The 17,915-nt window shown below is 45.6% G+C and overlaps 1 protein-coding gene across 1 annotated transcript; it reads left to right on the top strand.

Moving 5' to 3' along the window:
• The first annotated feature begins 8,484 nt into the window (after window positions 1-8,484).
• Toll-6 (Toll-like receptor 6) lies at window positions 8,485-14,045 on the top strand. Its single transcript, XM_001353123.4, has one exon. It carries the CDS (start codon window positions 9,247-9,249, stop codon window positions 13,915-13,917), a length of 4,671 nt encoding a protein of 1,556 aa, XP_001353159.3. The 5' UTR covers window positions 8,485-9,246; the 3' UTR covers window positions 13,918-14,045.
• The last annotated feature ends 3,870 nt before the right edge of the window (window positions 14,046-17,915 follow it).

Here is a 17,915-nt window from a genome sequence, read left to right as displayed (position 1 = left end):
CTTGCCGAACTCCACCAGCTCCAGCCCCGACCCATTTAAAAAAAAAACCAGCCAATTCCCCGACAATCGAGAGGTACACACATATCTGAGGCATTATGTGGGAGTCACAGCAACCGCACCTTGGGGCCGAAATCAAAGTCAAATACTTCGGGCTCCAAGCTCCAACCACGACGCTTTGCTCAACCTGAACACTGACGGGAACACTTTAATAGAACGCCCCTGCTCACTCCACCCATCCCCCTCTCATCAACTACTCAGAGTACGCGTATATGTGCCTATTGTACACTGAATATTTGCGGTTGCAAAGCACCTTTGCCTGGCCTTGCTCCCAGCTTCTGTTTTGGGATAAAACTTGCCTATAAAGTGTGTCGAAAATGTAAGAGCCCTGCTGAACCCAACCACCAAAAACCGTGCACTTAAAGACACAGACAAACGAGATCGGATGTTAATGTTTTTCAACTCTTCACAGCGACTGCATCATCTTTGGACTTTAGTCTAGAAGGGTTTAACTCCCAAGAACATTAATGAGATGATTTATTAGATGATTTAAATGGAACTTGTCTCAGGAATCTCAGCATATTCGTTGGATATTGTTGATTTGTTTGTTTGTTTTATTGTATCATACATCATTACCTTGGAACACTTCAATGCTTTGGCAATTTCCCGGCACAAAAATAGAATATCCATAAGCCGGGCAGTGCAACGCACTCCGCTTCTATTCTGAATGTTTAGGCTTTGTCTTATGGATGTTTTTATATCTCAATTTAGAAACAATAATTACTTGAAATAGTCTAAAGCCAAACCACTCTTAGAAAACGTTATTTTTAATCTTATCTGTCCCTATTACTTTTCACAGCCCACCCTTGGGTTTAACCCAAGTTAAAAAAAATTAAAATCACTTCAAAACTACAGAAAGTAGTCATTTTATAGAGCCTTTGCTGTACTCTACATCGATGGGTATTATGCGGAATGCATTTTTCTATACTTGGCCGAGAATATTGCAGATTGTTGTCAAATCACAGTGATGAGGGATCTTCGGAGAAGATGTTTAAGTTTAGGATCTGAAAGACATTCTTATACGAGCTAGAGATGTGCATTTATGGGAGAAGGAGAGAAAGAGTCCCTAGGTAGATACATGTAAATGTGCTTGTGTCTGTATTTGATTAATATTGTATCGAAACTGTGTATCAAGACCAGGTTTTGTCTTGATTTTGAAAAACGGCGAGCCCGCAGTGTTTCAAAACTTAAATTGCATCACCAATGAAATCCTGGGTTTTATCATAGCTAAAGAAATACCAAATCATCGTTTTGTTGTACACAGGTGTTTTTCTTGCCACAGATCCATCGATAAAAATAATTTCCGAACCATTCTGGAGGAACGTTTTAATGCGCACATAAAAATTATCGCCAATAAAATTGAAAGTATTTCGAAAACAAGAAAAAAATACATAAAAAAACCACAGAAGATGATAAAAACAACAACAATACCGACAAATTGTTGAACGAAAAGTAAGTCACGAGGAATGCAAAAAGGGAAATCAAAACAGAAGTAGATGCAGGAGCAGGAGCAGGAGCGAGGAGCGAGGAGCGGCATTCTAAGGGGAGCTGCAAAAGGTGCAGCGGCTGGCACCCCACACAGTCAGTGTCAAAAGTCAATGCACTAACATTGTTTTGGCCTAATGGAAGAATATGCGAATGGAAATTGACGCTATGGCGGCTGGCAGTGATGATTATACAGAAATTAATTTATTTTGCTCGTAGTTTTGAGCGAATGAAAATTATTCCGAAAAATGTCGGACTCAAAAAATGTGTCACCGTCACCCCATCTTCAAAAGAGAGGAGACAAACATTAGAGTCAAAAACAGCGAAAGAGAGAGATAATTTAAGTAGAGAAAATTTCCCGTAGTGACCCAGTGAGGCACAGAGAGAGCGCAGGAATTGTGCTCTCCGTGTGGTGTGGTGAATTTTGGGCCGAGAAAAGTCACCATGGACAACAGCTGGCGCTCTCGCACACAACTTCAGAAATATATGTACGCACACACATGCATAAATTGAGGAAAAAACATTCTTGGGATAGGGATCCTTTTGCTTTGGGTCGTCACAGTTTTTCTGGAGGAAAATTCGTTGTGCACAGTATGCACCATGCAGTGCATTGTGTGTCGGCCTCCGTCGACTCTGACTTCGCGTTGGAGAGTTTTCTTCGTCGCTTTTCGCATTTCAATACATCCCACTGTTTTATCATTGTCTCAGCCAATGATTTAATGAGTTTTCCTTCTGGTGTGAAGCGGTGTGTCCTGCGGAGCGCCTGTGACACCTCAGTCGACTGCCTGCTGTGCATAATGGCCTTATGGTAGCTGTCACACCGTTCGCTCATTCCATTCGAATCTTAGTCAATCCAATCCAATCGAATCGACTCGACTCGAGTCACACTTCACGGCTGCTGGACAGGGCACACATACTGATTCCTCAGGACGACCGAGCCAGAGGACAGGACAACAATGAACAGAGTGCCCCGTCTTGATTGACAGTTAAATGTCAAGCTAAACAGTGTGAAATCTCCAGGATTGAGGACAAAGGCAACACTGATTGCTAGGCGCAGTGCCAAATGCCTTCGTATTGTGTTCTCCCTTCCCCGTCCCCTTCCCCGCCCCCTTCCCTGGCCAACAGCTACTACCACAGCCTTTTGTTTCGATTTCAATTTTCGCTAGAGAAAAAATCAACCATCAACCAAGGTACATTGTACATCCATACGAGCATAGCGCAATGGATGTATGGATTTCCCAGTTACAAGTAAAGCCAGATTGAATCGTTAGGAAATTGACACTTTCTCTCCTCAGGGGTGCGAGTCCGCTAAATTTCTGAAATTTCTGAAATTTGTGAAATTTGAGAAGGTGTCCTGCTCTGCCCTGCTGTCGTTTCTGTTTCTGTTTCTGAAAATTGTGTTCTATTATTTGTGGAATGTACGGGGGAACAGGGGACGGGACAGAGTGCTTTGACAGCGGGCACAGACCAAAAGTCAGAGGATGTAGAAGTCCTTGCAGCAAAAAACGGGGAGAGTGCAAGAAATTAATTGGAAAAAGAAGGAGAAGAATTTATTAACTTTTGTAACGAATACATATCGTATGTTTAAATACTTTTTATTGTATATTTCCGTTTCCCCGATCTGAGGATCGCTCCTTCACTTTCAAATGTATTTATTCTATTTTTCCAATCTATTCAATTGAATTGATTCTGTACTTTACGCGTATAATTTCTATATCATCTATCATCTATATATACCTACATATATAGTGTTAAGATGTAGCATCCGCTTCCCACCTGATCCTATCTGATCATACCTTCATACATACAAATTGTGTTCCCACAGATCAAGAGTCCGATAAAAGTTGCCCACTTTTGCTAATCCGAAGTTAGCCATCTCATCTTCTTAGTTTCCCTTTCAGGCCGAAACCAAGCCACTTTTTGTTGGGTAAACAGTAGTAGAAGTAGCATTTTCCACACTTTTATCTGAGATTGAAGGGGACATGCGGCAAAAAGAAAAGTGAACTTATCTGCAAGAATCGCTGCACTGCCTGCCTGTCTGCCTGCCCTGGGGTTGTCATCTCGATGAAGATATTATCTACTTCTATATACATAATATTCCCACCACTTCTGCATCTTTCAATGCAAAATCCAATAGTCATGCACACAATTCACAATTGTGAAAGAAGATTGAGGGATTTGAGGAAGGGAGTGGCAGGCAAGCACTTGCGGATGTTCAAGATTAGTGGTGGTCCAGTTTGTCCTTCTCTATTTGCTTTAAAAGGACATTTTGCAGCATTGCCAATGGCAATTCATCTTCTCTGTGTGTGTCTTTGGCTCTGGCTTTGGCCCTGGCTCTGTCTCTTGCTCCGTCCTTCTTGGTTTTTTTTTCGATTGAGGAATAAAAAATTTGTTTGTCAGTTTGCTGATTCCCAAATGTCTTTATGAGCCCTGTGCATTGTCCTTTTCCCTCTTGGCTGTCATTGGAGCGGAAGCAGGAAACACTAACATGTAGGTAAATGTCAAGTCAGCCCAGTTGGATGCATCTTTTCTTTTCGCTTTGTCATGACCGATATTTCTCTCAATCAAATGGCCATTGATTGTTTACATTTTGGCGTATTTTGACAACTAAATTGGTGGCTGGCCGGCCAATGAGTAGACCCGGAGCAGGACCCACAACAGGACATCGCATCATCCCACCCAAGTCGAGCACCCACCCAGGCAGACCTGCTCTTTGTAAATGAAATGCCATACAAGAAAGATTGCCCTTCTGTCCTTCGCCCGCTTCCATCGCTTCCCCCGCTTCCGTATGAACTGGCCACATGTCCGATTTCCGGTTGCCACCTTTTCATAACCCACAGATCTGCGGCCAGGCCAGACTTTTTTCCTGTGTGCTTGTGTGTGTGGGCCGAACCGAACCGAACCGAACTGAACTGAACTGAACTGTGGACTGTCTTGAAGGTCGACTGGGCAATTACTTGGCTGGCTAATGCCCAAGCCCAGGCCCATGCCCAGGCCCAACTGCTGCAATTCAAACTAACGTTTTTTCCCTTCCACCACATCCTTCCTTGAAATGTCCTTGGCTTGTGCAATTTTCTCTGGGCAGAATTGTCATTATGGATTTCGGTCAGACCACATTCAAGATTTGTTGCAATATTTGTCTCTGCGGCAAGCAGACCACTCTGAAACCTACTCTTGGCCCTGAATGAGATACGTTTAAGACGCGGTTTCTCACCAATAAAAATTAAAGCGATACCTATTGCTATTTTAGTTCTGCTTAGAGAGGTAAAAGAAAAGAGTTATGAGAGGGTTAGCTACGAAAACACCCATGCCGCTGAGGAAGATCAACTTCGAAGTATCTTCGCATCAATAAAGAACACTCTGGTTCCGTGTTGACTGAGAGTTCCAAGGAAATCTTCATTGAAACTACTTTAAAGTTATACTTTCTCATATACTTTCAGTTATTGAAACCAAAAACACGAATAGTAGATGCTTAATTCGGTGACCAAGATACATTTTCGATATGCTATTCCTACAAGTGTATCTAGAGGATTATCACAGCCCCTTCTCACCCAGCCACCATGACAGACAATTTTTATCCTGTCCGCCACTTTTTGCCGTATCGTTGGCGTATAGTCGGACTAGTCAGAGAGAGCCTAGCTAAATTTTAGCTTTAGTTTGCTGCTAATGAGCAATTCATGTCAATTGCTAATTAGTGCGTCGAAGATTTCTATCTGCCTGTCTGCCTCAGTGACTGACTGACTGACTTATCTGGCTATTTTTATGGCCGAAGCTCAGCGCTGGTCTCAGGGCTGCAAGAGACCAAGAGCGAGACACAATGGCCAAGAAATTAGCAAACCCAAGGCAAGATAAGTCAATTAGGTTCGGCTTTATAGCTGCTTCTGCTGCTTCTGCTTTTGCTCTGCCTGGAAAACAAAAGACCAGAAAAACAGTGGAGCAAGAAGCGCAAAAGAAAAGCCGAAGGAAAACCAAATCAAATAAAATGAGGCCAAATAAAGGCAACAATTAATAAACGCAAACAGAGTGAAGAGAAAAGAGACAAACGAGGAAGACCACGACGAGACGAGGAAAAGCTGCCTGCCTGCCTGCCTGCCTGCCCCAAAAAGGGATGCAGAGTGGACCTTGGAATGGGGATTAGCATGGTGAGTGGGTGTGGGCCTGGGTTTGGGTGTGGAGGGGGATGCTGACGTGTATGGGCAATTTAAGCTGGCATTGGACAAGCAACTGACAGGATGCTCCCTCTCCCTCTCCCTCTGCCGCTCCCGCTCCTGCTACATCCTTCAGCTTCTGTTACTGAGCCTTCGTGTGGTGCGTTTGTCGTTCAATGCCCCCAGAGACGCAATTGTAACATTTAATTGTGATTTTTGTCCTGGATAGAAAAGAGACACCATCGTACGCCATCGGTCCCCATCCTTGCTCCTGTCCCTGTCCCTGTCCCTGTCTCTGGCCCTCTCTGAGACTTCGAGGTAAAGCTGCTTGGGCGCCATCAAATATGCAACCTTTTTTGTGCTGCTTCTCCACCCACGGCAGAGATCTGAGAAGAGACGAATCCCGGGCCCACTCTGAGTGAAAGTAATCCGAAATGCTGTCATTAGGCCGAGTCCAGGCAGCCACAATTAAGATTGACTTGAAAGACGTCCAGCCGTCAGGATAATACCATTGTAAGGACACCCAGGAGCAGGACCAGTACCAGTACCAGAACCCGGAGTCGGCCATGAAACCAATCCAATCTCTCTGAGAGTTATGGCTTTGTCGAAAAGTGGACCAGAGCCTCGCTCCTTATCTGGTGGGTCATTTCTCATAATTTTCCACAGCTCGAGAATTATTGCAAAAGTTAATATTAATGACGTTGATGAAAATCTTGTCATTCGTGTTACCACCAGAAAAAAAAACCACGTAAGAGAAGTAGCCACACAAAGAAAAAAAAAAACAGAAAGAAACCTTCGTTATGGAGCACATAAATAAAGGAGCCGAGGCCACGGCCAGGACCACGAGCACGAGCACGACCAGGACAAAAGCCAGAAGCGTTCGCCAAATTGATAACCACCGAAAAAGACCAGAAAAAAATATTCCTCCTTGGTTGCATGTGCCGCCTCGCACCACACAAAGGATCCGCAAGAGCAACAAAAACGTCGTCGCCATTTACATTTGAAAGAGCCGCAGAGCCCAGAAGGCGATGGAGATGCTGGAGAAGGTGCAGGGGGAGGGGGAGGAGGAGCAGGAGGAGGAGGAGGAGGCTTATTAGACTTAGCTGCTGTTGGCTCTGCTGCTGCTGCTGCTGGTGATATAATTTTAATAACTTACATAATATATTCTTTTGTGTGGCCGGGGCCCATAATTGTTAGAAACATTAGGCAAATCATTAGCCCAGCCAGAAGCGGGGAGCTTTCGCTGACGCAATTTGCTAAAAATGTTTTTCTGTTTGTGTTTGCTGGATGTGGGGATGGGAGTGGGGATGAGGGGACAAATGCCTATAGAAGCAGAATATCCTATACGTATATCGGGGAAAACTTTCGGGATAGTAACTTGTGGATAAGGCGAAAATTAGTCATGGTTACCCATTGAAATCAATTTCAAATAAGCCTTAGCCTGGCAGCCTATCCATCCATCCATCAATAATCCAGCGATTCTGGACAAATCTTTCACATTTCAAATAAACCGTGATATTAGGAACTTTTGGTGAATGATGAGGGTTCGTGCTGTCCCTTGTGAATCTTTTTAAGGGGGAGAAGGGGGATAAGCAAATGTAAACATAAAACCAAAATATATGTAATCAAAATAATTAGAAACTAATGAGTCATACTCATAATGATAATACGACAGCTTAAAGTACAGTTCAACTGATTTTATTATTCATCATTTGTAAATAGATTAATATATGTAATTAGCCATTTGTATGTACCCCCAGATATAGGCATATACTAAACCATCGGAAAGCCAATTCGATAATCTGTCTCTTCCTTCGGAACCCCCCTGCCAACACAATTAGCAACACCCTAATAATACTCTATGCTCTGAGTGCAATCATCATACCTTAGCCAACTCGTTCCTATCGTAACCATACTTTATAAGCTCTGCCAAAATGTCTAGGACTTTAAAGCCAGCAACACTGCACCTAGGGCCGTACACCCACAGAGGCCCCATAATCGTATCGTTATCGTAATCGTAATCATCATCGTTAGCCTGATGAGAGAAAGAGAGAGAGAGAGTGAGGGCTTTCTGGTTTTTTCGTCGGAGAGGAAAAAGAAGTCATCAAACCGCAAAAATTGCTACATGAGGCGCAAACAAAACAGTTTAATTAAAATTATTATTGTAATTTAATGGAATGTGAGGAATTATTATTTTTATATGAGGCCCAGACACACAACAAGTCCGCCCACCGCCCACCACCCGCACCCACACGCACACAGACACACACACACACAAATATAGCACACACACGTGGTAGTGGAATAAAAATAAATTACATTTGTATGAAGATTGTCGCTGGCTTGGCCCATGCACATCATATATTTTCATTATCAAAGCAGAGACAGAGAGTCCTCGACGGGGGACGAGCCCAGAGAAGGAGCCGGAGCCGGAGCCGACTCCCGATTCGGCGGCAAAAAAAAAGGATACGAACGGAGAAACAACAACAACAGACAGCAAAATAACAAGAAAAAAATGCCAACGAACGCCAGCTGTTTGATGCGATTAGAGGGAGAATGCAGAAAAGCAAAAGAATACGGAGAAGAAGTACGAGTACGACTACGAGTACGAGTACGAGTACGAGTAGTTCTCACAGAAACAGAACGGAGTCCTAGCGACATCCTCTCCCTCAAGCAGCATCGCTGCCGCCATTCGATTCGTTTGCAGTGAAGCAGAGCGAATTTCCCTTCGGGAACAATTTCCTCTCGAAATTTTCCCTTTGTGCAGACCGCCAGCCATCCTTCGGCCGACGTTCTATTTAAGTGAGAGCTGCGCACGTTGCGGCAGTCACTCGACTCTCAGAACTCAGACAGCGCGCAACACACACGAAACGTACGGGCCAAAGACGCTTGACTCAACCTCAACTGCATGGAAAGCACGCACACACACACAGCCGCACACTAGCACCCACATAAATAGGTTCAGTTCAGTTCCGTTTGGTGAATGTTGTGTTTTTTTTTGTTTTTTGTCGGAGAGAGAGATACTCCTACTCGAAGTCGTACTCGTACTCGCACTCGTGCTCGTAAAGTGATAATAGCACACGCGCCCGCAGAAAATTAATATTCATCGAAGGTTCCTACATCAACGCCGCGTCGTGTAATAATTACAAAACCGAAAATTCTCTTTCAAAAGTGCTCGAAAATGTTTCGCGAGTTGTAGCAGCCCGGACCCAGATCCAGACCCAGAGAGTTATACTTATACCGGGTATATACGAAGAAGAAACGATACGAAGTTTGGCCACGCCAAAAATATAACTATATTGCGGGAAAGCGGAAAAACGGAAAAGCGGAAAAGAATAAACTTGAAGGCTCCATTAGACGCAGCAGCTGAAGAGGAAGTCGAAAATATGTGCGCTGACTTTTTTCTGGCCATCCAGTGGAATTGATTTCCTTTCGATTTCCCCTCCACACCTCTCACTCAATCACTCACTCACTCTATATATATGAGTTGTATATAGGGAACGGAACCAACCTTCTTCCCAAGTCACACAGAACCAGCAATTGCTGATCCACAACTATGCTGATCCACTACTACCCCTGGTGCCTGCTCGCCGTGGCCTTCAGCCTGGCCCAAGAACAGCCCCAGCAGCAGCAGCAGCAGCACACGGAACCCCTGTCCACCAAGCACCAGCAGCAGCAAGCCCACTCGAATGCCATCATGGGCGAGGCCGGTGTGTCCAACACCCAGCTTCTGCAGCCCTCCAGTCCGGCCAGGACGCTGCGTCCCCTGTCGGAAGGGGTTCCCGGAGCAGGTGGCTTGGGGGATCCCGCCCTGTACGATGCCCCCGATGATTGTCACTTCATGCCCGCTGCCGGCCTGGACCAGCCAGAGATTGCCCTTACCTGCAACCTGCGGACGGTCAACAGCGAATTCGACACGACCAATTTCAGTGTGATCCCAGCGGAACACACGGTGGCCCTTCACATCCTCTGCAACGACGAGATCATGGCCAAGAGCCGCCTGGAGGCGCAGTCCTTCGCCCACCTGGCGCGCCTCCAGCAGTTGTCCATCCAGTACTGCAAGCTGGGGAAGCTGGGACGCCAGGTCCTCGACGGACTCGACCAGCTGCGCAACCTCACGCTGCGAACCCACAACATCCTCTGGCCTGCGCTTAACTTCGAGATAGAGGCTGATGCCTTCGCCGTGACCAAGCAGCTGGAACGACTGGATCTCAGCTCGAACAACATTTGGTCCCTGCCGGAAAACATCTTCTGTGCTCTGTCGGCCCTGTCTGCTCTCAATATGAGCGAGAACCGCCTGCAGGATGTCAACGAATTGGGCTTCAGGGACCGCAGCAAAGAGCCCTCAGCCACAGGCTCAACGGAGTCGAGCTCCTCTACGGAATCGGTGAAGCGTGGAGCTGGAGCTGGCGGAAGTGGAAGTGCCAACAGTGCCAGCAGCTGCTCTTTGGACCTGGAGTTCCTCGATGTGAGTCACAATGATTTTGTCGTGCTGCCCGCGAATGGCTTTGGCACCCTGCGACGCCTTCGCGTGCTGGCCGTAAACAATAATGGAATCTCAATGATTGCCGACAAGGCCCTGAGTGGCCTGAAGAACCTCCAGGTGCTCAACCTCAGCTCCAACAAGATTGTGGCCCTGCCCACGGAGCTGTTTGCGGAGCAGGCCAAGATAATCCAGGAAGTGTATCTGCAGAACAACTCCATCAGTGTGCTGAACCCGCAGCTCTTCTCGAACCTGGACCAACTGCAGGCCCTGGACCTGTCCATGAATCAGATAACCTCCACCTGGATTGACCGCAGCACATTCGTGGGTCTGATTCGGCTGGTGCTGCTCAATCTGTCGCACAACAAGCTGACCAAGCTGGAGCCGGAAATCTTCAGTGACCTATATACGCTGCAGATTCTCAACCTGCGCCACAACCAGCTGGAGAACATTGCCGCGGACACCTTCGCGCCGATGAACAACCTGCACACGCTGCTGCTGTCCCACAATAAGCTCAAGTACCTGGACGCCTACGCCCTCAACGGGCTATATGTGCTGTCGCTGTTGTCGCTGGACAATAATGCCCTGATTGGCGTGCATCCGGACGCCTTCCGCAACTGCAGTGCCCTGCAGGACCTCAATTTGAATGGCAATCAGCTGAAGACGGTGCCCTTGGCCCTGCGCAACATGCGACATCTGCGCACCGTGGACCTAGGTGAGAACATGATTACCGTGATGGAGGAGAGTGCTTTCAAGGGTCTGGGAAATCTGTACGGTCTGCGTCTTATTGGCAACTATCTGGAGAACATCACCATGCACACGTTCCGGGATCTGCCTAGCCTGCAGATCCTTAATCTGGCCCGAAATCGCATTGCTGTCGTCGAGCCGGGTGCCTTCGAGATGACCTCCAGCATTCAGGCCATCCGATTGGACGGAAACGAGCTGAGCGATATCAACGGTCTGTTCAGCAATATGCCCTCCCTGCTGTGGCTCAACATCTCCGATAATCGTCTTGAGAGCTTCGACTACGGCCATGTGCCATCTACGCTGCAATGGTTGGACCTGCACAAGAACCGCCTGTACGCCCTGTCCAATCGATTTGGCCTGGATGCCGAGCTGCGACTTCAGACTCTCGACGTAAGCTTCAATCAGATTCAGCGCATTGGTCCCAGTGCCATTCCCAACTCCATTGAGTTGTTGTTCTTGAATGACAACCTCATTACCACCGTGGATCCGGACACTTTCATGCACAAGTCGAACCTCACCCGGGTGGACCTGTATGCCAATCAGATAACCACCCTGGACATCAAGTCGCTGCGGATTCTGCCTGTTTGGGAGCACCGTGCCCTGCCGGAGTTCTACATTGGGGGCAATCCCTTCACCTGTGACTGCAACATCGATTGGCTGCAAAAGATCAATCACATTACGTCGCGTCAGTACCCCCGCATAATGGACCTCGAGACCATCTACTGCAAGCTGCTGAACAACCGCGAGAGGGCCTACATCCCCCTGATTGAGGCCGAGCCCAAGCACTTCCTGTGCACGTACAAGACGCACTGCTTTGCCGTCTGCCACTGCTGCGAGTTCGACGCCTGCGACTGCGAGATGACCTGCCCCAGCAACTGCACCTGCTTCCACGACCAGACCTGGTCCACGAATATTGTAGAGTGCTCGGGCGCTGGCTATGCGGAGATGCCGCGGCGCGTGCCAATGGACACCACCGAGCTGTACATCGATGGTAATAACTTTGTAGAGCTGGCGGGGCACTCGTTCCTGGGCAGGAAGAACCTGGCCGTGCTGTTTGCCAACAACTCGAATGTGGCCCACATTCACAACACAACGTTCAGTGGACTGAAGCGTCTGCTGATTCTGCATCTGGAGGATAATCACATAGTCTCTCTGGAGGGAAACGAGTTCCACAACCTGGAAAATCTGCGGGAGCTGTATCTGCAAGCCAATCGTATTGCCAGCATAGCGAATGGCAGCTTTCAGATGCTGAGGAAGCTGGAGGTGCTGCGCCTCGACGGCAACCGACTGATGCACTTTGAGGTCTGGCAGCTGAGTGCTAATCCGTATCTGGTGGAGATCAGCCTGGCGGACAACCAGTGGAGCTGCGAGTGCGGCTACCTGGCCCGCTTCCGCAACTACCTGGCCCAGAGCTCCGAGAAGATTATCGATGCTTCGCGTGTCAGCTGCATCTACAACAACGCCACGAGTGTGCTGCGGGAGAAGAACGGCACCAAGTGCACCCTGCGGGACGGCGTGGCCCACTACATGCACACGAATGAGATTGAGGGACTGCTGCCCCTGCTCCTGGTGGCCACCTGTGCTTTTGTGGCCTTCTTCGGACTCATTTTCGGCCTATTCTGCTACCGACACGAGCTCAAGATGTGGGCCCACTCCACCAGCTGCCTGATGAACTTCTGCTTTCGCTCGCCTCGTTTCGTCGACCAGCTGGACAAGGAGCGACCCAATGATGCGTACTTCGCGTACAGCTTGCAGGACGAGCACTTTGTTAATCAGATTCTGGCCAATACTCTGGAGAGCGACATTGGGTATCGCTTGTGCCTGCACTACCGGGACGTCAACATCAATGCGTACATAGCGGATGCCCTGATCGAGGCTGCCGAGAGTGCCAAGCAGTTTGTGCTGGTCCTGTCCAAGAACTTCCTGTACAATGAGTGGTCCCGGTTCGAGTACAAGAGCGCCCTCCATGAGCTGGTCAAGCGCCGCAAGCGAGTGATCTTCATCCTCTACGGGGACCTGCCTCAGCGGGACATCGATCTCGATATGCGGCACTATCTCAGGACCAGCACGTGCATCGAGTGGGACGACAAGAAGTTCTGGCAAAAGTTGCGCCTGGCCCTCCCCCTGCCCCATGGTCGAGCCAACAACAACAAGAGGGTCACCGGCTGCCTGGCAGCCCGCGCTCCCTCGGCCAACATGTACTCCTCGTCGCATGAATACCAATCCGGGGGGACTACTGCCGGCGGTGTGCCTGTGCCTCCTCCTGCGGCTCGTCTGGCCGACAAACTCTATGCGGACTGCAGCAGCAACAACTACGCCACGATCAACGAGTGCGGCGCCGTGGGCAGTGCCAGGGGCGTGGGCTACAAGCCCATTCCCACCTCCGCCTCGGCAGCCGCCGCCGCCTGTAAGTTCAACACGATGAATCAGCTGTCCAAAAAGCAGCGCGAGCTCAGTGTGGGCGTGGGGATGGCCAAGACCCTGGAGCACCAGCACCACCATCATCATCCCCAGCAGCAGCAGCAGCAGCAGCAACAGCATCCGAATCGCCGGAGTCAGCATGAGTACGCGGTTCCGGCGTATGTTCCCAGTGGCGCACCAGCCTACGACAGCGTCGACTACGCCAAGCAGCAGCTCCAGCAGCAGCGCAGCAACTGCGAGTGCATCAGCCTGGGGACCGGTAAGCGCGTCCTCGCCAAGAGCTCCACAGCCGCCGTGCTGCCTTCCAGCTTCAGCTCCAACTTTGTGCCGCCCCTCGGTCCCACTGGGGTGGCCGGTGCCTACAACTGCAAGAAGCCCTGCAACTGCAATGCGGACGACGAGCTGGTCTGTGGCTGCGGGGGCCTCGAGAGCGGAACCCAGAGCAGTGTGACGATGAGCAGCAGCAGCAACAACAGCAGGCAGCCGGAGCTGACGCACTACGAGTCCAATCTGAGCCTCAACGAGCTGGACGACAACGTCCAGGCCGGCAAGCCACTGCACGATCTATGGGCGTAACGGGGAGGCCAGAGCGGCAGGCGGAGGATGTGGCAGAAGGGGGGAGATAGGAGGCAGAGACAGACTGCGAAACCAGTGAATTTATAAAGATTTAATGAGAAACAAAACGAAAACATACGAAAATCCAACTCAAACTGATTAAACTGATATTGGGATAGCTTATGGAATACAAAATGGATAGGAAGTTAGAAAAGAATACTTTTTTTAGGCATGGTTTGAAACAGACTGATACTTTTAGTTCTTGAATAAATTTGATGTTGAATTATTCCCTGTAAATAAAAAAGATACAAATACCTTAAATATGATAAATGATATGATGATAAAATATGATGATATAGCCACAAAAACGGTTTTAATTATCTAAGTATTGTACATAAACAGCGACACATAAACATAGCGGAGAAATCCAAAAAAACAATTTTTTTTTTATGATAAATACACACTAACATACATGAATATATATATATAACATAAAATATACATATATATGAATACCATTAATATATTTAATATAAAAACAATTTTTTTTTATTAAAATTAATATAAAAATAATATTAAAATTAATTAAGCGGAGCGCTAGCATCGTGGCCTTCGGCACACATATATATATTCTTAAAAACCATGTTAAATAAAAATAAAAAAAATAAGTATATGAACAAAACGAAACGAAAGATCTAATATATATTCCACCACCCTCCACAGCATTATCCGCATCATCCGCATTTCCACAGACTCATCCCATCATTTAAGATCATTTTCCACCGTTTTGCAGACAGATTCCGACTCCCTGCAGCATCAGATATTCAGGAAAATTAATTAGCATGTAAGGAAATTGTATGATAAAAATCAAACAATGCCATTGGAAAACAAAAGCAGAGAAGCACAACCAGAAAAACCCGCGCTGCAAACAATAAAAACTCATAATAACTGCTATGAAAATATCTACATATAAGCGTACGCCCAGCCATATATACATAAATACATATACATTATGATAATAATATTAATAGTTGACACTCAACGAATTAAAAATAAAATTACACTGCATCATACTCTCGTGCGCACTCATTTTAACTCATGTCCTGGCAGGGCGATAATGATGAGCCGACGCGCCGCCCCGAGTCCCGCCCGCGAATCAGCCGTTGATAACAATTAAGTTCTGAATAAAATCCAAGCGAAAGAGAGTAAATTTAATTGATTACGGCCTGGCCATAATAGCTTATGTTGTGGGTTAAGTTAGCCAATGGGTACCCTTTGGGAACGAGAGGTATGATGAACGCCATGACGGTTAAGAAACTCTGGCTCCGGCTCTGGCTCTGGCTTAAGCTCAAACAATTTTTGTTCTTCGAATCCTAATTGATACCTATTCCTAGGGTTCGACTTAATCCCACTACTCTTTTTCTGTTGTGGTCTTCTTTTAGTGGTGTTTTTTGTTACTTTGAACAACTTTTTTGTAATATTTAGCTTTTAAAATAATTTGTTGCGCAATCATCTGTAGATGCTGTCGGGTAAATTGAAAAGAAACAACAAATAAATAAAACAAACAGTAAAGTGAAAATATTTTTTTTTGCGGTAATGTTGTTCGCGGCCCATACAAAGTATTTAATAACATGCCATTAAAATAACAAAAGCAGTAAAAATAGAGCCACACAACGGCAGGTCATTGATTGAAAAGGTATCGGAAAAATCAGGGTAGGAGGCGGACTATTGTTTTCATACAATTTTTGTTTGTTTTAAAGGCAACAACAACAAAATACACATGAATAAATTATATTCTTGAATGTCTGACTGCAGAATGTACATACATAAATAAATAAACCTAATGATAAAAATAAGAGAGACATTTTAAAAACTAAAGTGAAACGAAACCCAGAAGAATTTATTGCGAAATTAAAAAACAAAAAGCGAAAGGCAAAAACCAAAATGGCAAAGAAATACCCTTGAGATACTAATGATAAATATTCACTAAGCATTACAAAATAAAAGCCGAGCAATAAACCGCAACAAGGATATATTCGAAGATTTTTTAAGTTTTGTAAAAACAATGGAATGTAATACATTTAAAGCTAACCAAATTGACTCAAAAGTTATAGATAAATTAAAAAAAGCAAGAAAAGCAAAGCCAGAAATTATAATAAATTATCGTTAAGCAATAAATAAAATGCATTTCACTTCAAGCCCAATTTTTAATCACAATTTTTTACAAAACAAAAAGATAAAGCAAAAGAAATAAATAAAAGATACCATTTAAAGTTGAAACATTTTCAAGTCACAATTTACTCATTTAAATAATTCATACAAACACTCATACAAACATCAGAGGAAAGGAGCAAAGATATTTAAAATAAAATACTTTTTAAGGTTTTTTATGTTCCTAAATAGCGTTTATGCAAATTAATAACAATTTCTATATATAAATATCTGTGCAAAAGTAAAGAGAAGCATCAAAAAATATGAAATATATCCTTCATTTGATCATTCAAATTTTTGTTGGTTTTTTTTAAGAACATGGCTCATTATTTAGTGCGTAAGTGGAAGTATATTTTAAACAATCGCAAAACTAACTAACTAAGCGAGTACGGAGGTGTGGAGGAAAAAAAAATATACTTAATGCAGTCAAAATGAGACACAGACGGAAACGAACAAAACAAAAAACCAGAAAAGTCAAGCAACAATAATAAATAAATCAACTTATTTCAAAAATTGAAAAATATAATGTAATTTTTTTCCTCAAGGCGGGCTACACATGAACATTTCGGGTGTCCAATATTTGTATTATCCTATTTCTAAAGCGAACTATCATTTGTTATACTCCCGAAGGAGGTATTAAACCTTTGATCATAACATTTAAAAGCACATCAAGAAGATTCTTGGAACCCATAAAGGATGTTCATTGATGGTCAGGGGGACAGGCTAGCGTTCCAGCTGTAAAAGAAGTTGTGCACAAATTGTTTGACCATTGGAACCCTCGCGATGCATCGATGGATTCCACCCTATCGTATGTATGTGACCGCAAAAGTGATGAAATGTTGATGGTCGGAAGTCTCAAACTCCTGTTGGATAGTCATTTACATAACTTCGGTGGACCGTCCTGACACTTTGCAAATTGACAATGAAATGGATCAATTTAGTGCACAACATTTTTGCTGTCTCTTAAAAGGTTAAACTCTTTAAGGACCTTTGTGCCTATGTTCTAGACTGTTACCAAAACAGGATATGGTTTTCCTTAATGATATAGTCCTTAATAAAAAGCCTTTAGAGATTGCTACTGTTTCCCAATAGCTGTAATTTATGTGGAATACACCGAGCTAGTGCTGATATCGAGAATTCATATGCACTTTCCAGTCCCAGATCCGTAACAATAATACCTACATACATGTATATATGTATATGTATGTTGTAATAAACTCGGGTAGACTGAATCATTTACGCAACTGAAGCATGCTTGACCTTTCTCTCGCTCTCTGTTTGTCTGTCTGGGAGAAGGGGAGACCACGCTCCACCCACTTGGGCGAGTGTTTTTGAATGCACTTTGAGTGCATTTCGCGTACCACTTAATGCAACCGCAAGCCATTCATATTCATATGAAAAGTACTCGAACGCACACACGAATTATTATATCCGCTCCTCGCACCGCGGACGCCTCTTTCGTCAGGGCTGTTTGCCCTGTTTGTCCTTCCGGTCCTGTCGTCCCGCAGTGCCGAGGCGTTGGCACGCCCTTTTACACTGAATGGCGGACTGCCGACCACACCCATTTACGGTGGAGTCATCATTGCAACCAGATTACACGGAGTATGCGAGCGGCTCAATGCAGGATTAAGCCAACAAATAGAGAGATAGGGACATACAAATACTAAATTTAATTTCATATAATTGCTTTTCCAAAGTCCATTTAAATTATATTGCCTACGAGTGAGACCAGGACCACGACCAGGACCAGAACCAGGACCAGGACCTGGACCAGATCCAGGGCTTCAACCGGCGCGCCGGTGGAAGGC

The sequence above is a fragment of the Drosophila pseudoobscura genome, chromosome X (genome assembly GCF_009870125.1).
Source record: "Drosophila pseudoobscura strain MV-25-SWS-2005 chromosome X, UCI_Dpse_MV25, whole genome shotgun sequence".
NCBI lineage: Eukaryota > Metazoa > Arthropoda > Insecta > Diptera > Drosophilidae > Drosophila > Drosophila pseudoobscura.
The sequence above is the reverse complement of the archived record's forward strand: the minus strand, read 5'-3'. Positions and strand labels throughout refer to the sequence as shown.